Source organism: Phycomyces blakesleeanus, assembly GCF_001638985.1.
Source record: "Phycomyces blakesleeanus NRRL 1555(-) unplaced genomic scaffold PHYBLscaffold_34, whole genome shotgun sequence".
NCBI classification, from domain to species: Eukaryota; Fungi; Mucoromycota; class Mucoromycetes; order Mucorales; family Phycomycetaceae; genus Phycomyces; species Phycomyces blakesleeanus.
This window is the reverse complement of record NW_017265164.1, coordinates 341691-369670: the sequence shown is the minus strand read 5'-3', so window position 1 is coordinate 369670 and position 27980 is coordinate 341691. Positions and strand designations below refer to the sequence as shown.

The window sequence follows — 27980 nt, the reverse complement described above, 5'->3', positions numbered from 1 at the left end:
GATAAAGAAACAGAATAGGATATAGAGCTCAACAAAGTAAAGTAAAATATTTTATATTAATACAAAGAATATGCACAATTTATATATTTAAATATATATAAATTTTAATCTAGCCAGAGCCTAGATTCAATTATTTTTTTTTGTGTCTAAAAAAAAAAATGTTTTATGAGCGCGACTCTCTTTTTTTTCTTTTTTCTTTTTTTTTTTTAAATCCTTTCGTTTCCATATTTTTTTGTTTTCTTTTCTTTCTTCTTTAACCCCAACTCTACCTTACCTCACCTCATCTTAACATCCCCACCCCCTACTCTTATCTTTCAATACCCAAACTAAACCAATGGCTACCATCTACACCCTTGACCAAATTGAAAAGCACAACACCAAGACTGACTGCTGGGTCATTATCCACAACAAGGTCTACAACATTACCGAGTTCTCTGTAGAGGTAAGGCACCATAGAATGCCATTAGGCTACATGACTATCGATCACTAATCCACTCTCTTGTATCATACCTGATTTGTATAGCACCCTGGTGGTAAGTAATCAATCAAATCAAATCAAGTGGTAATTTAGTATATGATAAAAAGTGTACTGACAGTTGTCTATGTGTGTTCTTAGGTGAGGAGGTTCTGTTGGATGAGGCTGGTAAGTTTTTCTTCTTTAATACACATTAAATAAACAACAGAGAAAGAGAATTGCTTAAAATTGTTTGTGTGTATGTATTCTATAGGCAAGGACGCTACCGAGTCTTTTGAGGATATCGGTCACTCTGACGAAGCCCGTGAGATCTTGGCCAAGTATTACATTGGTGACCTCGAAGAGTCTGTAAGTATATTATTTTTTTATATATATTTAAGTGTACCAGGTTTTGACCACACTTTGTGTACCACAAACACACACACACAAGAGGGCTAAGCTTCTTGATTGATTGATTTATTAACTAATTAATTTTTTTTTTTACTCTTAAAATATGTAATACCAGGCACACAAGGTTGGTCAAACCTTCCATGGTCTCCAGGCTGGTGAACTTCCTGTCCAGGAAAAGAAGGGATCGTAAGTATTATTTTATTGAAATCAATTCTATTCTATTCTTTAAAAAGAATAGTCTATATACATTACATACCCCTTTAACATTTATTAATTCATTCATTCATTCATTCATTCTTTGTCTATCAATCAATCAATCAATCAAATAATAGTGCGTTGCGTATTATCTTGCCTGCCATTGCTGTCATCGCTGCTTTGGTTTACAAGTTTGTCATCATTCCCCAGAAACATTAAAAAAAAAAAAAAAAGAGGTTTCATTATGTTTGAAGGAATAGTAAGGCAGTTAACCACTTCTTTTTTTTATATATATCTTTCTTCTTTATATCACTTTTCTTTTCTTTCTTTTACTTCTATCTTTTACTTCTTTACTTTAATAGACTATCGTCGACCAATTAAAATATATATATGTACCAACAGCAACAATAATGAGTTTAATCGAGTAAAACGGTCTCCACCACCATCACCACCACCACCACTACCCAAAAAAAAACCAAAAAAAAAAAAAGAAAGAGGGAGTCCAATCCAACCCAAAAACTTATACCCAATATACATATATATATATACAAATAATATACCAGACGAATCGAATACACACTCCACTCCACTATACATACAGCGACATACAACGGGCAGACAACGAACAAACCGACCGATACACAAGAAATATATGGACAGTCAGAATTATTTAGGGGGAGAGTTTTTATTTATTTTTTATTTTTTTGTGCCTTTCTTGCTTGATACACTTGTTTGTGATACTCCCCTTCTTTTGGTTGGTTGGTTGGTTGGATTATATTACATATTTCATTCTTATTGGTTGTGGATATGATGATAATAACTAATAATAATAATCATGTTAAAATGATAGCCTTTTTCTTTTCTTTGTCTTTCCAATTCAATTCAAATCTATTTAAACTTATTCTTACCACACTTTTCATCATCATCTTTTTTTTTAAAAAAAAAAATCATTTGGTATTCAAAATGCGACTGGGATTCTTTTGAAGAAGAATAGAATTTTGTTGATAAGCAAGCACGTGTAATATCTCTCTCTTTCTCTTATTATCAATTTACTTTTTGCCTGTCTGTCTTTTTTGTTTGATCAATCAATCAATCAATCAATCAAAACACCTTTAAAATTGTTAACCAACTAAATACAAAAACACGAAAAAAGAAACTTCTTTATTTTTGTTACAATACACTTTTGGTCAATAAAACTTATTAAAAATGTTTTTTTTTTCATTTATTTATTTATATTACACAATGTATATTTAAAATAATAAAATAAAATATAATATTGTATGGTAAAATGTTCAGCCGATTGGAGACTCTGGGTGGTGAACCTATCATTCTTAAAAAAAAATATTTTTTTTTAAGGATAGAAAACACTCAGTGTACTATGATGACCTTCAAATATTTGTTTTTTTTTGAAATATTTTGTCTGTTCTTGCAATTTGGAGCAAACACCGGGCCAAGACAGAATCAGAAAAAAACTCTCCAATTAAGCCTACACGACAATCCAATTTAATTCTTTTCAAAAAGAAAAAAAAATTAATGATCATGTCCCGTCAAAAAGGTCTACTCCGGACGCGTTGAAATTTTTGATAAAAAACCAGTGAGTGATTAATCAATAAATATGATATCTATACCAAACTTGTGGTATAAATATTTATAGTTTTTTTTTTTGGGGGGGAGATTGTTTGGTTGATTACTAAATCTGTGATAGCAAAACTTATTTGTTAGTTAAATGATCTTGCTGAAATGTCTAAAAAAGAAACTTATGATTTTACTTGGTCAGCACATACCATGATGAATGCACGTCCTAAAATACAGTACAAAAGAGAGAATTATATATATATATATATATATATATATATATATTTCTCCTTTGAATACCCCCCACCACCACCCCCTCCTCTTCGTATTATCTTTCTTCTTTTCTTTGTTGCTGATAACAAAACCTTACCTTGTCTAAAGAAGAAAAAATAGTATTTGCCACTGGACCATGCAAAAACAAAAAAAAAACAAAAAAAAGACCATTCGCCTTTAGATTTACCTTTCTTCATTTTTTTTTCTCCCTCTTTTTCTATATATATATTATATGCACCTGATCTACTACAAACATAGTCTTTAATTATGCTTATAGGTCTTGTATGTATATTTATGTTTGGCATATGGGAGTAAAGGTCAAGGTCAAGTTATCATTTGTGCATTATTATTATTATTATTATTATTATTATTATTATTATTATTATTATTATTGTTATTATTATTGCTAAAACGACAACAAAAATAATAATGCAGAAATTTATGCAATTGAGAAAACAAAGCCACAAAATCATGATTGGTATAAAATTAAATAAAGCAATGGCTGTTGACTTGACTTGACCGACATAAAGACTAGTTTAACTAGTTCAAGTTGATTGGACTAATAAATCCAATCGATTGACTTAACTGATCGATTAACTGATCGATTGATTAACTGATTAATATATGCATTTGATCTTGTATTATAAAATCAAGAACGTATTAAACAAGTAAAGAATAGAATAAAAGAAGAAGAAGAAGAAGAAGAAGAAGTGGATTGATAACCATATTATCTGAATTGAAACAAATATATATATATATATATTCTTTTTCGAATATTAAGATTCTTTGTGTACAAAAATAAAAATAAAATAAAAAAAAGCTGTCAAAAATAGGATGCTGAATATATAAAAGATAAAGATAAAGATAAAGATAATGGCAATTCACGTTTTTACTATTTTTCTTTTTCTATAAAAATAAATAAATAAAAAGGTAAGAATTAATTAATAAATTTATATACTAAGCCAAAATTAATCAAATTACCCAATTCAATTCAATTCAATTTATTACCTCTTTTCCTATCTATCTCTATCTCTCTCTCTCTTTTTAAAAAAATAAAGGAAAAAAAAATTAAAAGCATATATATATATATGTATATATAATTTTAATGTAAAGATATCTGTATCAATTTTAATTGGATAGGCTAATCAGTATGTATATATATCTCATTATTTTATATTGGGAGATAAAATAATTTCTTTTTGTTGTTGTTGAAATCTTGAACAAGATAACGGATGACTCGTTTTTTTTTTGCAAAAGAAAATAATAATAATATATATATATTCCTTCGTACCTTTTGGCTTTAGATCTTTAGATCTTTAGATTTTTATACATATTTTTACATAAGTACATTGTATATTTAATATTATTTATATAAAGAAAGAGAGAAAGAAAGAAGATAAAAAGAAGGAAAATTGTAATGTTGTAGATGGAAAAATTACCGAGTTTAAATCCAACGGAGAAGCGAAAGATAAAGAAACAGAGTTTAGCCATCTGTCAAAAAATAAATATCAAAAAAAGGAAATAAGAACAAAGGAGAGAGCGAGAGATAGAGAAGAGGAGGGAGAGCGGGGGGGAAATAAAAAATAAATAAATACATATATTTTATATGATTTCCCTTTTTTGTTAGATAAGATAAAAAGAAATAAAAAAAAAATAAAAAAAAGGAGGAGGGGGGATTTTAGGATCTATCCAATCAGATCATCCGATTGGTGGCTACAGCTCTTAGAATTATTGTTATTTTTATATACCTATCTATATAGCAATCTATCTATCTATATATCTATCAAATCAAATCAAATCAATCTATATGTCTTACAATATATATATATATATATATATATTCTTATACTTCTATAAAAGTCTCTATTCCTTTTGATTCCTTTTGCTCCTTCTCTCTCTCTCTCTTTTATCTATTTACTTTGCTTTATCGAATCAATCCATCCAACAAACAAACAAACAAACCTTGCAACCTAGCAACAAATAGAAATAAATAAAGAAACAGTATAACCATGTCATTCGAAACAATCCATCACATTGGTAATAAATTCAGCCCCCCAAAAAAAATATTATCAAAATTACTTACCTTCAAATAAATAAATTTAGCTGCTCCTTCAAAGGAAGAACCCCAATTGTGCTTAAATGAAGAATACCAAGACGATGAAGACGATACCACAATAACTGGAAACACTATGAGTACCATTGGTGACCAACACGACATCGACTACGCTTGCCCTTCTCCTTCCGCAAAACCATCATCATCATCATCATCAGCAGCAGCAGCAGCAGCATCACCATCATTAGTATCATCTCTTCGTCAGACTATCGAAGATCCCCAGAATTCTCGGGTCTCACGCTACCAAAATACTTACTTTATGGACGGAGGCAATCGGTTCATTTCCGTAAGTATATCTATCTATCTAATCGTTTATTTAAATTTAAATTTAAATTTGAATTTTGAATTTTTTTTTTATTGTCTTTCTTCTTTTAGTTGCCAACACTCGGTAATACAACAACAAAAGCCGCGTCTCATATCTCACGTATTTTTGAAGAATGGCTCCAGCAGAAACTCTACAAGGCTACTTTTGACCGACTGCCGATCCTCGAAGACAGTGTCGAACTTATTGCCGAAGATGTCCTCAATACTCTCAAACTACGCTCCTCTCTGCGTGGCCTGACCGGTCTATCGAATGCGTGTGTCAAGATCAGAACAGGCCATATCTACACATACCACCAGCTCGAAGACGGTCAGCCTCTGATCACAGAAGAAATGGAAGACTTCTTCCAGCAGTTCCCCCTCTTTATCGAAGTCATCGTCTACACCATGACCCGCACAAACCCACCTGACCAGGACTATCTCGAACTCATCATCTCTGTAGAGAATCTTACCGTCAATCCCAACCAACCCTACAGTTTATCTGATCAAATCTACATTTAATTTTTATATTTTATATTTTATATACATCCTTACATATAACACACAACTCTCACCTTATCATCATCTACATACTCCTTACATACTCTCTATTCTTTCTACCTATCTGTCTATCTTTATCCATATTTCCTTTTCCCCTCAATTTTTTATCCTCTTACCTCCTCTTCCTCTTTATCTTCCTTTCTCTCCCCCCTTTTCTTCTTCTTCTTATCCTTACTATATATTTTTCTACTTCTTCTTTTTCTTGTGTACATAAAGAAATCAACCTCAACAGTAATATAAACATACCGTATATCTATCTATCTATTATCAATACATATATTTTGATATATATATAATTTTTTTTTTTTATTATTTTTATACATTAGTTTTTTTCTTTTTTACTTCAGAGTCAGAATCCGAGTCAGAATCAGGATAACTGACCAATCCGTTCAAAACAGCCTTTTTAATTGGTGCCTTGGTCGTTGTCGTTGTTGTTGTCGACGTCTTTGTAGTTGCCTTTGTCTTTGTCGTTAGTGATAGTGATGTTAATAATGACGGTGATGATAAGGATGATGATGATGATGTTGATGATGACGGATTTGGTCTCTTAAATCCCCGAGTATTTAAGAAAGGATCAGTCTTGAGTCGGGTTTGGATCTTGACTCTCTGACCGAATTGAGCAAGACTTGATGATTTATCCCCACGATTGCTACTACTACTACTACTACTACTACTATTATTATTACTAGCACTAGTACTAACACTACTGTTACTACCAATATTGCTAGTGTTATTAATTTTACTATTTATTAATGGAAACAACGGAGATGCAGTTGTTTGTAACTTTCGTTGTTCAACCAATTCCTTTGCAGGTCCTTTTAAATGCAACAATAAATAAATAAATAAAAGGTCATTTCAATTTGTTTTTTATCATATCATATCATATCATATAATTATTTATTTATTTGTTTGTTTGTTTATTTATTTACCAGAGTAATCGATCAACTTGGCTTTGATGTCATCCTGAGGATCAATCGGAACCAATGGAATATGGAGCGAGTGCTTGTCTCTGAGCCGGTTCGTTTCGTCTTCTACTGCTTTTTCGAGCTTCTTTTCCTGCCTGAAACGCCGCCTGAGCTGCTGCGACTGGCTGTACGGATCTTCCCATTGGCTGTCATTGAGTCGCTGTAGCTGGGTCAAGACCGGAACCGCGTCGTCCCAGACCTTCTTGTCCTTGATGCCATGCTCCAGTTTGTACATCGGATCAGACTCGAGCTTTTCTTTGATCTCGGGGTCGTCTTGGAGCTTGATTGCCTCTGAATCTTCGGGCTCCCATTCCTCCATCTTTTGTTTGGCACCACTAATAACCAAATATTTTGCATTCTAATGTTTGTATACATTAGATTTTTTTGATTTTTTTTAGAAAAGAAAAGAAAAAAAAAGTGATGATAATTAGAGTGGCGTGTTTCTTACTTTGGGGTCTGTATGAATCTCTATCCATCCACTACACAAATGACATTTCATTCGAAATTGTAATATTGGAGTGCTATAGTAATTTCCAATCTTTTTCTTTTCGGCATTGTATCGAACACCTACAAATACATATATTTAAACAAAACAAAAAAAAGGTAGTATTAGAAGAAGTAGAGCATCAGGATAAGAATTATTATACTCTTCTTCTTTTTCTTTAATAAGCAAATATACTGTAAAACAATACAGGATTTTTTTTTTACCTTTGCCAATATGCTGATCGCAGCCAGTACACCATATATTATAAGGTAATTCAAATCTAGTAATAGTAATATTCTAGGTGTCAGCTAAATTTCCAAATAATAATAATAATAATAATAATAATAATACTCTTTTTATAAGAAAGAAAAGAAAGAAAAGAAAAGAAACAAAGCAAAGATCTCTTTCAAAGAAACCGTCCTTTTCTTAATAGTAACAAAAAAAAAGACTGCCATCATAAAGCCAAGTATGTATATTGTATTGTATAATTATTCATTTATTTTAAAAATTCGTAATGTCAAAGTGATGTACCGAACTACAAGAATGCCTTGATCAATCTTACGGGCACGATCACCAAGTGGGTGCTTTCCCACAAATGTATTAACGGATCCCTATCAAACAAACCAAACGTATATATATATATATAAAAGGCAATTCAATAAAGTTTTACTTTCACATTTTTTTTTTCATACCTTGTCAGGGGTCCAATCTGGTGGATAGTACTTGTTAAAAGGTTGCATTATAAAGAATCTAGATGTGAATACATCAGCACATCTAACCAAGAAACAAAAATGTAAAGACTACTTTATAGTGCAGAATAAATTCTACTTCAATTCATTGATTAGCATTCATGCAGCAGTCACACATGAGTCTGACCTAACGAACTTGCTTGATTTATATCAAACTTGACACTAGTATTATTGGTGATAAGGTTGTGCATTATTATCATTATTATTATCATTATTCTTGTTGCTTTTTTTTATGAATATATCAATTGATGCTTTATTATATTCACTCTAAACAGGCTTACAAATTAGTGGGATTTTAATAGAGAGAATAATATATATATAATTACTAGTGAGTGAGAGTGTAATAAATAATGTACAATTTCTTAAATATATATATGTACATATATATTATTGTGATAGATAGGCTACAACTACAGGATGAACCATTAATTGGTCCCTTAACTCTATCAGTTGTTCAACCGCATTCTTCAGGCAAGCTTCTTCTTCAGCTCTGTATTTCTCAACATGCACCGAGACCAGATTTTCTTTTGTTTTTATGTTTGCCCCAGACCGAATCGAATCAAGATGATATGTCACTGCGTCCAGCAAGAGCATAACGACACGCAATTGAATCACCTCAAGACGAGGGTGTTGGGCTACTGCCTCAAGAATATCCTCTAGAGTATTCAAGACATGATCATTCAAATGAGCAGTTCTTATGGCACTCTGGTCCTTATTGGATTCAAGAGATAAACCATCCATTGAAAGTAAATCGTTTCTGGGGGCATCAAACTCAATACTATCATCCTCATCACAGACCACCAGATACATGATCGCCAGAGAATCACGGCCAAGCCAGGTTTTGGAAAACAACTTGTGTACATCATTTCTGTAAAGGTCCGACAGGGGTTTCTGAAAAGTCAAGACAGGCCGGATCGCCTTGGATCTGAGCCAGACAACCTTTTGATAATCCAATGGGGCCTTTTGGTGACCTTCTTGGTTTTGGATCTCTGAAAGATCAAGAAAGGGCATGATGGGCAATTTGACCTGAGAAGGGACCGGGTTGTCATCCAAACAGAATCCATGCAAAAAAAGCAATTCCTGGTTGGATTTCTCGCCATAGGACAGAAACAGTTCCTGGCCAGGAACCAGCACCGATGGTCCGTTCTCAAACCGCACGAGGTCCAATCCATCAACCCCAAGTTGCCAGCGAATGTTTGGTGTCGATGCGTGGTTGGCAAAATCAAAAAATGGAATCAGAGCAAGATCACCATTATTAAATCTACTATTATTTTTATTTTTATTTTTGTTGTTGTTGTTGTTGTTGTTGTTGTTGCTGTTTGTGTGATCATTAATGTTGGCTACAGGTTCTAGTTTTGTAGAATCTTGTTCTTCAGAGCTTCCAAGACTGACAACCCGAGACCAAAACACCACATCAGCCCAGAGCCACCAATCCAGGCTGATATCAGCCAACCAGCCCATCTTATCGTTCTTTTGGCTTGCGAGTTTCTGAAGTCTATTGAGCTCTTGTTCCAGACTGAGCCGCTTAGAATACACAGAATTGGCCAATTGGGTCCCTTGGAGTACCTGGTCTTCGTCCATCAACAAAACATGGGTCTGGCGCAAGGACTCCAGGGTCGGTAAGATGTCAATATAAGGTTTCCAGAGCGAAGTTGACGCAACATATTTCTCAAACACAAGGAACAGTCGCAAGCACAGGCGCTCATTCTCAGGTCGAATTGGCGAATCGTCTGTCAGATTGGGATCTGTTGTCAAATCACTAAAGAGTTGTCGGACAGTGTCTCTGAAGATCGGACTATCAGATCGGGATAGGATTTGAGGAGCAGTGATGAGCAGAGTGTAAGGAATGTGGACCAAGGCTGAAAGATGATCATTATCGTGAGGTTTGGTAATAACTAATCCATTTCCTGCCCAAGCTGTCTTTTGGACAGCTACATCAGGAGACTCGATACCCTGTTGCTTTGCCCAGTCTATGAATACATCCATTATTACTTTTATTAAAACAATATACTTGTATATATATATAAATAAAAAGTATAACTTTGGGCAAAGGTCACGTGTATCAATCATTACCATTTTTTTTCTCTTTTCTTTCCGCCCATTGTTTTTCTCTGTCTTTCTTTCTCTCTCTCTCTCTTTCACTTTCTACTTCTACTTCTTCTACTTCTTCTTCTACTTTTACCTTTTCTTCTGTTACTGCTTATTTTTATTTATTTAGAGAAACACGTCTTTTCTTCTTTGTTTTCTTTTCTTCTTTGTTCATCATGAGTACCACTGGCGCCCAAGGAAACAAATTAGAGACATGGGGGAATGAATCTACTATGAACTTGAATGCCATAATTTACCAGAACATTCTTGCTTCTCCTTACTTCAAATCGCTCTAGTAAGTTTCTTAATTAATTTTTTTTTTAATTTTTTTTCTTTTTCTCTTTTTTTTTCTTTCTTTGGCTTGTAAACCGAAGCATACATCTCGCGTTCAAAAAGAAAAGAAAAAAAAAATAACTAAAGCGCTGCATTGATGGACTCCTTTACTTTGTATGCATATATAAAAGATATATATTTTGTTTGTTTACTTTGAATCTTTGTATTTATTTATTTTTACAAAATGTTAGTGAGAAAAAAACGTTTCATGAAATTGTGGATGAAATATACAACGAAGGTACAATCGTCTGCTTTCATTTTTCTCCTTTATCCTGAAAGGTTTGTCGAAAGGGATTATTGTATTTTATCCCAAATATAAAACAGTGCATAGTGAGTTGGACTGACACCTTTATATACACATCTACACATCTACACATCTACACATCTACACACACTATGTACAATACATCTTGATATGTGCTGTATATATATATTAGTTTACAATCTATGTAAGTTTATTATAGTTCATTAAAGAAAAAAAAAAGAAAAAAAAAGACATGTTCTTAATAATAATAATAATAATAATAATATTCTTTAGCTCCTTTTCTCAAGGGTACAAACCCATCGACTGCTTACTGCTGTCTTTACAAACTGTGGACTTTGCGTCTAACTATCAAGCAAATCGAAAATCTCGTTGATCATCCTGATTCTCCGTAAGTCACAACAACAACATTAACATTAACAACAAAATCAACTATATCTATATCTAATAATCATTATAATGGTAAAGTTATATTCGTGCCGTCGGATTTCTCTATTTGAGATACGTTTGTGTTCCAGCTCAATTATGGGATTGGTTCCAATATTACCTAGAGGATGAGGAGGAGATTGATCTGACAGGCGGACCAAAACCACAAAAGTCGTATGTATGAAAGAAGAAGAAAAAAACTAATACAATTTTTTTTTTTTTTTACTTTTATTTTGGTTGGTTCTCATTTTATTTTATTTTTATTATTATTTTCTCTAAGGACAATTGGCAAATTGATTCGTATGCTTATTCTGGAACAAAAGTTCCAAGGAACTATGCTCCCACGTATTCCTGTGCCAATTGCAAGAGATCTTGTTCAAAAACTGGAAGATCATGATCGAGAAATTCGTGAAAATGCAAGGTAAACACCTATATATATATACATACATATATATATATATAAGTAGATAATTAAAGAGAGAGAGAGAGGGCAAATAAAGATAATAATAATAATAATGTTGTATTAGTGATTCAAAGGGTGATTCATATGGAAGTGACGATCGTAGAGATAGAGACCGGGATAGAAGTCGAGAAAGAGAAAGAGAAAGAGACAGAGACAGAGACAGAGACAGACATAGAGATAGAGATAGAGATAGAGATCATCGTTCACGCTCAAGTGGTCGCCACCACCGTACTCGTTCGACAAGTCCCGATAGAGACTCCCGTAGAGAGAGTGGTGTGCGAAGGAAACGTAATGAATTTGGAGAGTACGAGCCTTACAAGAGCAGTACATCAAGCTCAGCTAGTACAAGTCATCGTCACGACAATGAATCTCGTCACAGTTCACGTCGACGGAGCCGTAGTCCCAGACGTTCAAGCCCAGCAGCAGCAACAGCAGGAGGATCAGGACGTTCGAGCCGTTATCGATCACCTGAAAGATACTCTGACAGACGCCGCAGATCTTATTCAAAAGATCGCTATTAAATCACGGGTCCCATAAAAAAATACATCAACAACAACAACAACAACAACAATAACCATAACAATAAAACCTTCTTTTTTCTTCTTCTTCTTCTTCTTCTCTTCATCAAGTATTTTGTTATTTTTAAATAAATAAATAAATAAATAAATAAATAGACGAGACTGTAATAATTATAAATGAATTGAATGTAATGAATTGTGGGAAGAAGCAAGTAATTGTGTTGTGCTGTGTTGTGCTGTGTGCAAGTGTAAGTGTAAGTGTAAGTGTAAGTGTAAGTATATGGAGTGCGTAGTTGTGTGTGTGTAATTGTGTCAAGTATGAATATCTTTTATATATAATATTTTAAATAAAAATTGTCTTGTTCTTCTTTAACATCACCATACTCTGTTTGTTTGTTTGTCTGCTTTTTTTTAGACATCATAAAAGAATCCTGAACCTAATCCAACTGGAACCGGTGGTACTTCCAGAGTACCATGAGGAACCTCAACCCGGTCTCCGGCAATCTGCAACAGCTTGACCTTGACGCCGATTTCGGTCAGAGAGTGCAGATAGGCTGCCGTGTCTTTGCTGGTGATTCCTTTGTCGAGCAGCATACTAAAGCCGTCTTTCCATTCTGACACCTGAGCCGTCGAGCCGCACAAAAACTCAGCCAGCAGCAGGTTGTTGTCAGAAAAGAGTCCAAACGACAGAGGGGGGGAGTACGAAGAATACGAAGATGACGAATAGGTAGAAGAAGAACCACCGATCAAGCCAGACGAACTATTGCTTATACTACTACCAAGGCTATTGTTGGCATTGATGATGGTATTAGGATTCATGCCTCCGATCCCATTTCCCGTTGACCCTGACGCTATCGTTGACCCTGTACCAGTCACTGATGCTGATGTTGATGATGATGATGCTGCGGCCGCCGCCGCTGCCGCTGCCGCTGCTGCAACTACTGCTGCTGTTGAAGATACACCCATAGTCGATGCCATCGTCGCTATTGTGGCTGTAGTATCAGCAGAAATATGATTATTAGACATCGCCATCATCATGGTAGGTGTAATCGAAGGCGACAAGGGAGATCCCGAATGGTTGCTGCCGTATTTTGACGGCGTTGACTTGATTTCGGTCACCAGCGCCAGATCAATCTTGTTTGTCAGCCGGTCGTAGCTCTTGAGCACAGGAGCGATCTTTTCTGCAAAATCGCCGTACTGCAAAGATTTCTTGGACGTGCTGAGTTTGTAGTAGCGCCATCTTCGGTTGCCATTGACCGAACCTGAACCGAGAGTAGGTGTCATTATATTGAGTGGTGAAGTATTATTATTATTAGTGTTATTGTTGTTGGTGTTGTTATTATTATTATTATTATTGATAATATTGCCGTTCATATTTCCATTGCCACTACTATTGCCATTGATATAGTTATAGTTGATAGTGTTGCCGTTGATACTATTGTTATTTGAATTTGAATTGACAGATCCACCATTTGTTCCTGCTGCCGACAAGACAGCGCCACGGAAGGGGTTTGGTGCAGGGAACCAGGCACCTTTTAGTAAACAACTGATTCGTTGTTTTTTGATGAATTCATACGATTGCTTGTTTAGACGAGCTCTCAAATTCCTATAAGCAGAAAATTGATTAATTCATTTATATTTATTTATTTTATTTTATTACCGGATAGCTTCACGGCCTAAAAGATCATCAGCCCATTCTAGTTCCTTGAGTCGACGGTCTCTGATGACTTGATAAGGAGTACCAAGCATCAGGCGGTCGAATTCAGACACTTCTTTTACACCCTCGCTCTTGAGCACCGACCGCAGCTGGCTGCGAACCAGGGCCGACACTTTGGAAAAGTCTGCAGCCGTGGCCTCCATGTCTCGAAAGATGCGATAAAAGCATTGGAGAGTGGTGGCCTGGATATGATCAAAGTGGAGTAGCAATTGATCGAATTCTGCCGCAATATCTATAATGCGTAGAGTTATATTGTATTATATTGTATTGTATTATATTAGATATATATATATATATATATTATTGTAATTTTTTTTATGTCGTTTGGGTCTAATAAAACTTTACATCCTGGGTTTATATTCCAATGACTGCACAAAAGATCAGATACTTCAAGACTAGCCTTGGCAAATGGACATCGTTTGCCTTCTGGACGATGGACTTGTTCCAAAATAATCTAAGACAGTACCATCACCCACGCATTAAAAGAAGCGTTAATTAATATAATATATACATATATTAATGAAATAATCAATAGATAGGTAAATCAAGAGAAATCAAGGGAAGTTTTATTATTTATTTCTTTACCTTTGAAAACATGTCTCCATTTCCAACCGCAAATGTATGCATCTTCTCAAGTCCAAATAATCCCATACGAGAAAATTCTCTTTGAGGTACTTCTGTCTAAAATAAAATATGGAATTTGTTAAAAAAAAATCAAAACAAAATATAAAAATCAAAAACCAATATAAAGACATATAAGAAAGAAATTAATATCTAAAGAAGTCTGTTGTTTGCTTAGATGAATTTGGTTTTATTATTGTTGGTGTTGGTGTTGGTGCTGGTGCTGGTGCTGGTATCAATACTTTAACATTTACTCTTGATCTCATTAATATTATCACAAGTATTAGGGTTAGTGTTGGTGTTGGTGTTAGTATGATGATTATTACCGAAAATCCAATCTTTTTCCATTTACGTGCACCGGGAACTTGGATATCTTTGATGGCAGCTGCTTCAAAGATACTCAGGAGGATCTTTGCGTGGCGTGGATTGCTCATCGACACAGGAATGTTGCGCCGTTTGTTGACATTCTGAATAGTCGCAGTCTGGTATTCGAGCAATTGTTCTTTGAGTTCGTCTGAAGGATGATTATTCATCAATGGCTAAAAAAAAATACATGATAATTATAAGTATTAGTCCTTTTGGCTTATTAAAGAAGATATATATATATATTAGCTAGATGTCCGTGTTAAATAGACATTCCAGGAACCAATAAAATAAATAAATCATGGTATAAAAATAAAGTCTAATTTAATGTAATGTAATGTAAAATACTTACCACAATATGCTTTCCAATGTTAAGCTGTTCCAATGCATCAAGTAACTCACTTTGGTCTTCATCCTTGACATATTTCAACATGACTGTCAAGAGCGTAAGACTATTTAAGCTCAAGGCATAGTCTGGACTCTGAAGACGTCGGACAAGAACAGCCAAAAGATTTGGTTCTCGCTCGAGTGCCTTGTAAAGAGTTGGATATCCACAAGAACCCAATGACGATACTGATGATTCTTTTGCTGCTACTGTTTCTCCTGATAACGTCGTTGTCGTTGTAGTTTGTTGAGTTGCCTGATCTGCAGCAACGATCTTGATGAGAATCGCAGTTGCAGGTCGACAGATGGTAACGAGTGTCTCATTAACAACCCGATGAGCAATCGTAGCAACAAAATCGTCTGTGAGTGTAACCCATTCAACATTATGGCTCATTAATGAAGTCAAAGAGTTTAGGGCGTAGGCAAGTGTGTTTCCGTTGGCATTGTTGATAAGCATACAGAGGGATTTGAGGCCTCCGCCTTCAAGAAACTCGGAAGCAAATTTGGTTTCCTTTTTGACCAACAGAAAATAAAATAGAAAAAAAAAGTTACATATGAATTGAACCGGAATGAAATGAAATGAAATAATATAAAAATGAGTTTTCTTTTCTTTTCTTTTTTTTTTTTTTTGCTAAAGTCTCTTACCTTTAGGTAATTCTGAAGAGAAAATGTGGCGATCTTGATAAACTTGTCTTCTTTTGTTTCAAGCCCACCGGGCAAATGATCAGAAAGTTGGAGACTGGTCGACATGCGTTTGACTAGAGTTTCGGCTTCCTTTGGAGTTGGAGTTGAGTCGAATTCATATGAAGGAAGGGTTGCCATTGAATTAAATGACCAAAGGGTATTGATGTAAAAGGTATGGATTGTATGTATTAATGAATATACAAAATATATAATAATAATAATAAAAAAAGGCGTTATTGTTGAACGGTGTAAATCAGTTCTTCTACACGTGCATTGCGCCTGGACCCTGCCAATCGGAACTCAGTGCTTAAAACAGACATAACGGTTTTTTTTTGGTAAGGAGAATGAAATATTCTTATGACTATATATTTCACTCCTTTACACTCATTATTTATCTTATTCATTCTTTATAGATTTAAATGTATAGTAAGCCGAGTTACACATGTGTATATTATATATTTATTAAGAGTGGTAATAAGATTTTTGGGTTCATTGATATTGGAAGGGTTGAGGTGTGGTGTATGGAAGAAGTATATGATTATATTAAAGGGAATAAAGAAGAAGGATAAGAAAGGTGTGGTAGAAATAAAATAGGGAAAAAAAATTAAAAGACTCTTCTTATTAGGCCATCTTTAGCCCCAAATCCCTCTCTTTCTTTCTTTTACTTCTTTTACTTCTTTTCTCATTCAAAAAAGAAAAGAAAAAAAAAGAAAATTATAAGCCTTAGTGTCTCTTTCGCATTACGCACGCACCCACAAAGTCCCATCCTGTGGCGACAATGAATAAAGCAAGTGAAAAGAAGCCCCAGAAGATGCTGACATTGTAAAAGTCACACCAATGGTTATATCCGCCCGGAGAACATCTGTACTTGACAACCTCCACTATCACTCCAATACCCCACATGATAGCCAGCAGAAGATCAAGCCCGGTCATCAATGGCCGATTCATCTTTTGACGACTAGACACGCGACGCAACAAGAAGTAGATCAAATGGAACCCTGACCAGATGATTGAAACAATGGCCTATAATTAAAGGAATAAAACAATGCACAAAATCAAGGCTTAGTTTCAATAAAGTCTCACACACACACAGTATACACACACACACACACACGCGCATATATATATATATAAAATCATAATAAGGGGAAAAAGAAATATATATAGATAGATAGATAGATAGATATATCGATAGGTGGGGGCTTATATACATATATATATATATATATATATATATGATGTTTTCTATTTTATTTTATGAACTTACGACAGCATATAGGAAATACAAGCAAGCAGCACTTGACAGAGGTACATCTACACCAGCAAACTAAAGAAAGGAGAAAAGTTACTACCTATATTTATGGTATACTTTTCGTCTTCTTCTTATGTTACATGTTATACATAGTTTATGAATAGTATATATATATAAGATGTCGTTGTTGTTGTTGTTGTTGTTGCTCAAAACTTACGGGAGAGGCACCGGCGGCAAAACCAACCGAGCCAATAGCAGAGATGAACTGTAGGAAACGCAAGAGTACTCTGCGCTTAGAAGGGTTACGGTCGGTACCGAATTTTGGTGGAAGAACACCAGCCTTGGATTCGGCTTTTGCTGGAACTGGTGTTGTAGAGGTAAGTTGAGGCGAAGGGGCTTGGTCAGTGTTGCCATAGGCGTTTGATGTAGTAGAAAAGTCCTGGTTTCCATATGGCGTTCCCGAATATTGATAGGCATCGTGTACAACGGCAGGTGCAGGTGCAGGTGTATGAGCAGCAGACTTATTGCTGCTGGTTACGGCACCGTCCCATGAAGAATCATAGGCAGACTCTGTCTTGTTGGACTCTTGCCAGCCAGTAGAAGTATAGGCATTAGTTGGCTGACCAACGACTTCTGTGGTTGTTGTAGTTGTATGATAGGCAGAAGGAGAAGGCATACGTGCAGGAATCGGAGGAGGAGGACGGGGAGAGGTGGGTAAAGGAGGGGCCCAGGCGTTATTAGTGGTCTGAGGCTGGTCTTCGTATGCATTCACTTGACGAGTGGTTGTGGTGGTTGTGGTTGTGGTGTTTCCTTCCCAGGGGTTGTCAGTAAAAGGGTTATGGCCGGTCATTATTTATTCGTTTGTTGGTTGCTATTCTTTTTGGTGTTGTTTAAAGAGACCTATCTTTGTTTTATATATATTTATTTATATTTATTTTATACAGAAGAAGAAGGAAAATGATCCGTTCATAGAAAAACTAAAAAGTTTGGCCACTAGAAATAGTAAAATAATATATATATATATTAAAATAAAATAAAATAAATGAACCTGGATTTGAATCCTACGTCACAAAAAAAAACCAAAAGGAGATATTTAAAATAGAAACAAAAGAAGAAATTAAAAAAAGCTTGGATTTGAACTTGGCATTTATGAGGTCCTATCAAAGCAAGAAAAGAAAAGAAGCAAATTCAGACTAACTTATCCTTTTCTATATTAATAATTTATATATATGTTTTAAAATACTCTTCTTCATAATCATAATCATCATTCATTTTTAATACGTTTCTCAAGTCTTTTAGAGCCTTTTGTATTTTTTTTTTTACATAATATTTGTTTATAGAGTGAGAATATGTTTGGTCATTGTTTATTATAAGAGTGTACAAGAAGTGTCCGGAATATACAGGAGATGATTTATAAAAGAGAAAGAAAAATAAAAAAGTAAAGATGATAGTGAAAGTATAGAGAAAGGATAAATATATATAAATATATAAATATAAAGGTGTATGTATGTATGTATGTATGTAAGGAAGTAAAGACATACATGCGTACATACATATACACGCACACAAAAATATATAATGAGAGAGAGAGAAAGAGAGAGAGGGAAGAGGATGATGCAAAAAAAAATATGCGTGTTTTTTTTTAACTAGTGGTAGCAGAAGTAATAACAGCATTAGTAGTGGTAATGGCAGTACTAATATTGCTTGTGGTGGTAGGAATGGGCTTTGTAGATTTGCCAAGACGGTGAACTCGGAGATGTCGCCGCATGTTACTCTGGACACTGAATTTACGACCGCAGTTTTCTTCGGTGCATACAAACGGCTTTTCGCCTGTGTGAGAATATGTGTGGATGCGAAGTGAGGATGGTCTGGAGAACTTTTTGTGACAAAAGGTGCAGCAGTAACGGCCCAGAGACTCTTCTTCTGTGTCTGCTGGCTTTTTTTCCTGCATGTTTAGGGCATCAAACAAACCCTGGTGTGGGGATAGAGGGGTAAGATGACTTTGATCGGACGGAGAGCAGGATCCAGCACTGCTGATAGTCGAAGGTGTATTGATATTAATGTTATTGATGCTATTGAATGTATTTGTGTTTGCTGTTGTTGCTGTTGTTGTTGTGGTGGTGTATGGGCGAATAGGATAAGGCTTTTGATAAATGTCGGCAGTGTTTGCAGAGGCTGCTCTACGGTGAGTCTGGTGTGAGGGTCGGGTGAAGAGTGAATGGTCGGAAAATGACCGGCCATGACTGGCGCCCGGCGGCCGTCTACTGGCAAGAGCAGTCAAGTGATCGTGATGAGTGGAATGGGTGGAATGGGTGGAATGAGTGGGATGATTGTGTGTGTGTGTGACGGGCGGAAGGGCGGGAAGGGCGGGGGGCAAAACGGGTCTATTGAGTGAGGACGATATTGGTAGTGGTGGTAGTTGTGGCAGTTGTGGCACTGATGGAGCATGTCCCCAAGCACTGTCGAGATAGGGTTGCTGAAGAGACAGGTTCTGTAGTTCGCTAGGTAGGCTACTCAATCCACTGAAGCTGCGACTGGCTTGATGTCTCTGAGCAGGTGTCCTCTTTCCACCTACTGTAATTGTTATGTGGGTTTAATACAACAGCAAGCCAAGAGTAGCAAAAGGGTGACATTTTGTTTTTATTTGGTTATTTAATATATAAGAAATAAAGAAGTGTATCCTTTTTATTACCTGAACATGAACCTGAACCTGAACCTGAACCCGGAATTGGACTTGGCAGACAGGCGTCTTGTTGCAGTAAGAACTGAATAGAGGGTAAGCTTGGTTTTTCTGGAGCTAAAGACATGGCAATTATAAAGTAAAGTAAAGTAAAGTAAAGTAGAAAAAGAAAGAAAGAAGGAAGAAGAAGAACAAGAACAAGAAGAAGAGTATTCAAATAAAATAAAATAATAATATATATATATATATATTAGCCAGCGGATAAGCCTAGGCCACAAACAGGATAGGAAAAGGGATGGATAAAAAAAAAACTATTATTATTATTATAAAAGGGCGGCCCTTGAAACGGCGCTTTTTTACCCCTAAAACGATCGTCAACCCATCCATCCATCCATCCATCTATCTATCTATCTATATATATATATTTCTCTCTCTCTCTAATTATAAATTTATTTTTATTATTATTATTATTTTTTATACACAGAATCGATCAATTGCTGATAAAAGATCTTGAAGTCTAATAGGCTTGCTGACATGGTCATCCTACAAAAATCATTTAGTTATTACACATGATCTCCAGAGCAAGTCAAACTAACCATCCCATGGGCTAGGCATTTCTCCCTATCGCCGATCATGGCATGTGCTGTGAGAGCAATGATCGGCACTCGGGTGTGTGTTTCGCCCTCACGTTTCCGGATCAATTCGGTAGCTTCGAACCCTCCCATTACCGGCATCTAAAATTATCGATAATTAAAATAGCAGGGTCATTGCAGAAAATAATAGTAAAAGCAATTAGTAAATAAAAGAAAGGTATAATAGAAATAATAAATTAACAGAAAAGAAGTCCTCTCCTCCTCTTTCCCCTTCTGTTCTTTTTCTTTATTTTATTTTACGCTCTTTGGTTGTTTCTTTAAAATTTTCCTTACCTGGATATCCATCAGCACGACATCAAATCTACTGCTGCTACTGTTCGCATGAAGATCGACAGCCTCTCTTCCATTCTGGGCAACCGTGACCCGATGTTTGGCTTTCTCTAGCATACGGACGGCCACCTTTTGGTTGATCAGATTATCTTCGACAAGCAAGACAGACAGTTTTCGTCTCTCGGTCATCCCCAATTTCTCTTTATCCTTCATGACATCCGTTGCCTTATTATTGTCATGATTAACGCTGTCAATATTAAGAGGTTCAATAGGAGACACCCCCACACTTGAATTACTAAACAGTATCTCAAGCGCCGTTCCAAGACTGGCAAATTCATGGATTCTGTGAAGACAGGCTTCAATACCCAGGCCCGCACACTGCTTGATGTCCAGGCGTTCCAGAGTCGGCGATACAACCAGAATGGGCGTGTGGCGGCGGATCCGATCCAATCCACGCATATGTGTCACCAGATCCACGCTGTCGACGATCACCCCGTCAAAGGCCCATTCGTCTTGACTATGATTTTTCTTATTTCTTTCATTATCTTGGTAATCAAGGAAAAGGGAAACCGAATTGTTCGTCTCGGAATTTTTTATCACCCGTATATCATTTATATCACCAGTACCACGACTAGCAGAAGTATTAATGGTAGTACCACCAATATCGGTGTCAGTACCAGTACCAGCACCACAAAGAGCAGCAGTATTAGAAATATCATCATTAGTAAAGGGGCTTAGCAGTCCGCAGATCACGGTTGTGTTTAGACGTCCGCATTGGTGCACCATCATCGCCCGCTCTCCCTCGGCTCTTTCTTCTTCCTCTTCTTCTTCTTTTTCTTTGTGCTGCTTCTGTATGTACAGGATGCGCCGGGCTGTGCGCTGGTCCGGCAAACTCCACTCTTGACTTGGATCGCCTAGTTGAAATGGGACCTGAAAATAGAACCGAGACCCCACCCCGGGCTCAGAATTAACCCAAATTGTTCCTCCCATGGCCTCAATAAGACGTTTGCTGATCGACAAGCCCAATCCAGTACCACCATATTTACGGCTATATATATATATATATATATATACATAAATAAATAAGGACAATTTGTGTGTGTGTGCATGAGTTAGAGAGCGCACAATAAAGTATAAAAAGGTTAATTGGATAAAATAACCAAAAAAAGAAATAAAAAAAAAGATATGGTAATGAATGGATAATAAATGATTGTTCGGTTGAATGGATAATGGATAATCTTTAAACCACCCCCACAATTATCCTTCTTGTTATTCTTATTCTTCTTGTTCTTGTTGTTGTTGTCATGACTACTTATTGTTTCTTCTCTCTCTTACACACACACATTAAATTACATTCAATTCGTTTCAATTCGATTCTATACCATTCTATCCCAGTTGACCTTTTCTATTATTTTTGGGGATGTATAGTAATGATGTGGGATTAAAAATAAAATAAAAAAAAATAATGACAAAGAAACTTACGTAGAACTGCTGTCGACCTGACTAAACATATCAAATATACCTGCAAGCTTATCTGCTGATATTCCAATTCCAGTGTCACTAACACAGAATTCCAGTACCGCCACCTGGTCATCTTGTCGTCGTGCTAGGGGACGGATCTTTAGACAGACCTGTCCTTTGGACGTAAACTTGAACGCATTCTTGATCAGGTTCGTCAAGGCCTGGACGAGTTTCTGGCAATCGCCGACCATCCAGTCCGGTGTCTGCTGGTCGACCTCATAAAAGACCTCGACCTCAGGACTGGCCTTGTCCTTTCCCTTGTAAGCCAGACTCTTGATCAGTCCAAACAAACTGGCCCGTAGAGAAAACGGTGTGGCACCAATCGTCAATTGGCCAGACTCGATCTTGGAGATGTCCAGGATGTCATTGATGATCACCAGCAGCTCAAGCGCGAGTGACTTTACAATCGACAGTTGTTCGCGCTGGCTCGGCTTTAGGTCTGTTTCGAGCACCATTGTCGTCATACCGATGATTCCGTTCATTGGTGTCCGGATCTCGTGGCTCATGTTTGCTAAGAAGTCGCTCTTGCTCTTGTTTGCCAGCTCGGCCGCTTCTCTGGCACATGTATTGCGGTGCAGAGAGTCGAGTAAAGACTGGACCATCTGATTGATCTTGGTCTTCATGCTGTCGATTTCACCAGTGTTTCCTCGTATTCCTCCTACTCCCAAACCTAATCCTAATCCTAATCCTCTAATTCCTCTTTCTACCCCTACTCCTCCAACTCTTGGCCCTCTTTCTACTCCTACTTCAAATGGTCTGTTTGGAAACGCAGAATCTTGGGAAAATAGCTTGAGTTGAGTGGATAGGTTGACTGCCAAAGTATTGATGTCCGCAAGTATTCGTTTCCAGACTCTGCAATATGTCTCGGTTGGCCGTTTGGTTTTCTGTAATACGTCTTTTGTGTTAACATCAAGGGCTACGCGGGTTACTTCGGATGCAAATGCCCGTAGTTGGGCCATCATGGCATTCAATGTATCCTAACATTTTTTATTTTTATTTTTTTTTATTGTATTGTATTGTATCGGATAAACTATATTATACTATATTATATATATATATATATATATTTTAGGTAAAAGTATAGCTATTGTCCTTTCTAGCTAATGTTTATTATTAAAATAGATATTCTGGCTGTCTTACCTTGAGTTGCATAATCTCACATCGTACTTCATCTGAAATCTTTCGAGACAGATCTCCGTGAACAGCTGAGGTTGTGATGGCTGTGATGGTCTTTATCTGGCTTGTCAGATTGCCTGTAATCATGTTCACATTTTCTGCTAGTTCTTTCCACATGCCGTCTACACCTTGAACAATTGCCTGTCTGCCAAGTCGACCTTTACTGTGCACCCGCCTAGCCACGCGTGTCACCTCTTTAGCAAACAATGACATCTTGTATGCATAAGTGTTAGATGCTAAAATCCCGATTAGATTATCCTTTATTTTTAAATTTTTTATCTTTTATTTTATTTACTTACTTCAACTGCAGTTTTTCCTGTCGATCCTATACTTATTTCATCATAACCATAACCATAACCATAATCGTAATCATAGTCATTATTATCATCGTTTGGTATGTTTAGTACAACATAGTCTGAGGCTGTAGTCTTTGGATTTTCGGCAGTTCTTTCGTCATCAGTATTGTTAACCTTGTTTCGAGATTGAGACTTTGCCGAAAACATATGGAGTTGATCAACCATTTTATTCATGGTTTCCTTGATAACAACAAGCCCAAGAAAGTATTTAGTAACCATAGAAACATGGATTATTTTGCTTATGTATCTACTTTTCTTACCTTTAATTCTGCAATCTCTCCTCGAACATCTACAGTAACCTATATATTGTATTAAATTAAATTATATTATATTAGAACATAATGTAATACTCTATGTAGATGTTTTGAATTTACTGCTTCGGTCAGGTTCTTTTGAACTACTGGTTTTGAATAGACTGGTGGATCCCAGAGGTGTGTTGTTAGGCTGTCAGCCTTTGTGTTGACATCGACAACCTCCAATCTGGAGTCTAAACCGCCTTGTGCACCAACTTCTTTTGTGACCCTTGTCAATTCACCTGTCCATGTTCTCAGTGCATCGACCTATACAAAATATCAACATTTTGTTTCAATTTTAAAATTTTATTTATTTATAATAATAATAGTAATAATAATAATATCAATGATGACTAATATCTAAATTTCTACTATGTATTTATTTATTTTTGGCTCACCATTGTATTGATCGTAGATTTGAGATCGAATAATTCATCGCACACATCTACAGTGACCTGAAATGCAGATACACACATATATCTCTTCTTTTTTAATTCCTGACACCACTTTTTTTTTGGCTATTACCTTTTGTGAAAGATCACCGTTTGCAATTGCTCTAGATACTCGTACGATATCTTTCATCTGAAGCGTCAGACTTGCTTTTGCTCCTGCTGCTCCTGCTGCTCCTGCTGCTCCTGCTGCTCCTGCTGCTCCTGCTGCTCCTGCTGCTCCTGCTGCTTCTGCTGCTTCTGCTAATGTCATCTGGCTCGTGTCATCCGTCAAATCTTTCCAGGTCTCGCCTGTATGGGGAGTTTGATAATGATCCAGTTCTTTTTGGATACATATCTTGGGTGCTACCCGTGTGACTTTATTTGTAATATTCTCAAGCTATTCAAAACAAAACAAAAAAAAATGGTAAATTTTTTTTACGTCTTACTCTAGTCTATAGTCTATAGTCTAGCCCAGTCTAATTTAGTATACTCTAGTTTAGACTAGATTCTGATATATATTTATGTGTTGGTTTCAGCTCAGATTGTATTCGTGTTACCTGATCTGCCATTGTGTTGATTGTTCTCTTGTTAAAGAATTCTCCTTTCCGAACTGAAGAAAGAGAACCAAGAGAAGACTTTTGATTGGACTCATCACCACCATCGGAGGACTCAAATGCCCGGATATTGTCGGTCATTGCCGTCACATCTGTTGTAATACTGGACGCCAAAAAATTGATTTCTTCAGCCAGACTGCGATACTCATCATCATCATTGTTACTGTTATCGTCCTTTGTCTTTTTAGTTCCAAGCTCGTGAAAGTCTTTTCGATTTTCAGCCACATGAGAATTATTATAGTTACTCTTATTGCTGTTGGGAAATAATAATGCTAGATCCAAAAATAGTCATAAGAAAATAAATAACAATAAAAGAGTTGCAAGTTGTAATATTCAATTACAAAAAAAAAGCAATAATTTTTATAGTAATAGTAATCCTTAAGCTGTAAAGAACTTGTGCATGAATTTTGTATCAAATTAAATTAAATTAAATTAAATTAAATTAAACTAATAGATTTACCTGTAGTGCTGGTGGATTGAAGAGTCCCAAAGTTATTTTGTAGTTTTTGATCAACAGAGTTCAAAAAATTCCCAGACAACAATGTTGTCTCGGTCGCCGCCCTTTCCGCTGTTGCTAATGCTGCTTGTGCTGCTTGTGCTGCTTGTGAAACACGTGTAACCTGTTTAACGGTATTCTGATAATCAAGTGAAAGTTTATTGACATGACATGCCAGCCGAAGCCAGGCACCTTTTAGATGTCCGGTAGGAAGAAGGACTTGGTCATTTTTATGCCTTTCGACAAGTGTTGTTTCATGATGGCATGTATCGGTGAGACTATTGATGATGTCCAGAACAACTTGTTCCAAGTGTTCCGCCATAGTGTTGTAAGCACATGTGAATTGTGACACCGAGTGAAAAGGGCAATGTAATAAGCGTTGGTCTAGTCTACCCTGGGAGATTGCCCTTGAAACTCGCGTAACCTCCTCTGCACATGAACATGCCTATAAGACAAAAAAAAAAGACCAGTAAAGTGAGTATGGATTTAAATATACTTTTTTCCAGCTCTTTTGAAGAGAGAGAAAAGGGTACCTGTTCAGAGATACCATCCAATGATTGACAAGAAACAAAAGATTCTGGTTTGTCTGTGGGTGGGGCCAAGGTATATTGAGATGAAATCCGGGAGTATTGATCCTCGTTATCATTCTCATCAGGAGGTGGGGTTTGGTCAGAATAAAATCCATAGGAGGTAGCCAGGCTCTTTGACTTTTGGTCTGCTATTCGTCTCAAGGCATCATGGATGGGTGTAAGCTGAGGGGAGTCGAAAATGAATGTGAGGGGTTGGTTATGCTCAATCTGGCTCAGCAGTCGTAGGATATCGTCGAGTGTATCGTCCATAGCTCAAAGACCCTTGTATGTATATCTGTGGGTGCCTGTCTATAGATCTATATATCTCTTTTATGCTTATCAAAAGAAGGAGAATAGTTGTATTGGGCAAATGAATTGGTAAAGATAAAGAGAAAGAAAGAGTAAGAGGGCTTCTAATGAGTTTAATTATTATTATAATACTTGTTGCTTTATCATTCATTCTCTGTCTTTATTTTTGGAATATTCAATGTTTCAAAAAAGGAAACATAAAGTGGGGTGGAGTGGGCTGAGACTTTTTTTTTTCTTTAAAAAAAAAAAGATGGGAAATAAGAGAAGCTTGTCTTTTTGGGGGGGTTTATTCTATTCTATTATATATAACAGCTGAAAATCTTTATTTTTCATTTTCGATTGTTCCATAAATGATTAAAAGAATACAATTCTTCCCATCAAATCGATAAAAAGGCCCGTGTTGAATCTTAACACGTATAAGATTTCTATTAAATGCGCAATCGACACCATATATTAATCGAATAGAATCTTGTCAGAAAATAATAATCACCAATATTGATATTAAATTATGCATTTTTTATTATATATTATAAATATCCTTTCCTTTAAAGAAATTCAAACATACTGATGATAAAGAATAATATACTATTTGTTAATCAACCAATATTTATACTTTATTGTATTGTATTTTTGTGCCTATTGACTAAAAAACTATAAGAAACGGAATCTCCCCTTTCTTTATTATTATTATTCTATATAAGCTTATTGAACATATGATTTTTTGCTTAGCACACCGTTTAGGAGACCTACCCTGTTCTGTTCTATTTGAACACAGTTTGTTTGTTTGTTTGTTTGTTTGTTGTGTATGAGAATTTTGATCTTTTCTCAGGTTTATCAACTCATTTTCTATCAATACCTTGTTTTGCTTGCTGTTTCATCTTTGATGCTTTTATCATATATTAGTTTTTGGGCTAAAATTATATCCAGTTGACAATAATCTATAAATTGCTCTTTTGATATTAATCTCCTCAATTATAATCATTTCTGTGACACAGTGGCATTAAGTAATACCGACTACAATATCGCCATTTAATCCCTCATTAATAACTTGCTGTTTTATCAATCAATTTCGGCACAAAAAACACAAAAAGAAACATATCTTAATGGTCATTACAATCTCAAGATTCTGTCAAATCAAGACTACATATCTCTTTAAACCTTCAATCCCAGTGTGCTTATTTTCACACAACAATACATCTTTGGAAACATTTATTTATATACTTATTCCTTAAACTTAAAAGGGCTTTCATAGACTTGAACCAAGCAAAATTATTCTACTCTTAATAGGCAGGTGATAGTCAGTTCTTTTTATGATATATATATATATATATATATTTAAACAAAAGTACAGATATATACTTATCCAAAAATAAATAAATAAATTCATTTGTCTACCGCTAATATACCACAATTATATAGCA

General features: G+C 35.8%; 6 protein-coding genes across 6 annotated transcripts; 3 read left to right on the top strand and 3 right to left on the bottom strand.

Annotated features, from left to right (window-relative positions):
- Window positions 1–271: 271 nt before the first annotated feature.
- On the top strand, window positions 272–1463 carry PHYBLDRAFT_160568 (hypothetical protein). The gene is made up of 6 exons (XM_018434204.1): window positions 272–442; window positions 524–533; window positions 617–643; window positions 729–823; window positions 981–1051; window positions 1198–1463. The coding sequence occupies exons 1-6, from the start codon at window positions 335–337 to the stop codon at window positions 1277–1279; spliced, it is 393 nt and encodes a 130-aa protein (XP_018284753.1). The 5' UTR covers window positions 272–334; the 3' UTR covers window positions 1280–1463.
- Window positions 1464–5097: 3634 nt separating this feature from the next.
- Window positions 5098–5843, top strand: PHYBLDRAFT_73523 (hypothetical protein; the record flags this gene model as incomplete). The annotated part of the gene is made up of 2 exons (XM_018442871.1): window positions 5098–5307; window positions 5397–5843. The coding sequence occupies 2 exons, from the start codon at window positions 5098–5100 to the stop codon at window positions 5841–5843; spliced, it is 657 nt and encodes a 218-aa protein (XP_018284752.1).
- Window positions 5844–6803: 960 nt separating this feature from the next.
- PHYBLDRAFT_119063 (hypothetical protein) lies at window positions 6804–8071 on the bottom strand (the record flags this gene model as incomplete). Its single annotated transcript, XM_018428666.1, has 5 exons — window positions 6804–7205; window positions 7296–7414; window positions 7556–7611; window positions 7863–7942; window positions 8024–8071. 5 exons carry the CDS (start codon window positions 8069–8071, stop codon window positions 6804–6806), a joined length of 705 nt encoding a protein of 234 aa, XP_018284751.1.
- A 3727-nt stretch (window positions 8072–11798) lies between these two features.
- On the top strand, window positions 11799–12296 carry PHYBLDRAFT_160567 (hypothetical protein). The gene has a single exon (XM_018434203.1). The coding sequence runs from the start codon at window positions 12016–12018 to the stop codon at window positions 12187–12189; it is 174 nt and encodes a 57-aa protein (XP_018284750.1). The 5' UTR covers window positions 11799–12015; the 3' UTR covers window positions 12190–12296.
- Window positions 12297–16356: 4060 nt separating this feature from the next.
- PHYBLDRAFT_80577 (hypothetical protein) lies at window positions 16357–18129 on the bottom strand. Its single transcript, XM_018443595.1, has 3 exons — window positions 17409–18129; window positions 17207–17266; window positions 16357–16962 (listed from the first exon to the last, which is right to left on the bottom strand). The coding sequence occupies exons 1-3, from the start codon at window positions 18039–18041 to the stop codon at window positions 16663–16665; spliced, it is 993 nt and encodes a 330-aa protein (XP_018284749.1). The 5' UTR covers window positions 18042–18129; the 3' UTR covers window positions 16357–16662.
- A 393-nt stretch (window positions 18130–18522) lies between these two features.
- On the bottom strand, window positions 18523–26520 carry PHYBLDRAFT_183795 (C2H2-type zinc finger transcription factor; the record flags this gene model as incomplete). The annotated part of the gene is made up of 16 exons (XM_018438835.1): window positions 18523–19765; window positions 19884–19988; window positions 20232–20274; window positions 20352–20414; window positions 20468–20605; window positions 20798–21842; window positions 22277–23292; window positions 23456–23704; window positions 23791–24027; window positions 24108–24146; window positions 24222–24407; window positions 24539–24595; window positions 24666–24968; window positions 25129–25457; window positions 25646–26126; window positions 26215–26520. 16 exons carry the CDS (start codon window positions 26518–26520, stop codon window positions 18834–18836), a joined length of 5529 nt encoding a protein of 1842 aa, XP_018284748.1. The 3' UTR covers window positions 18523–18833.
- Between the last annotated feature and the right edge of the window lie 1460 nt (window positions 26521–27980).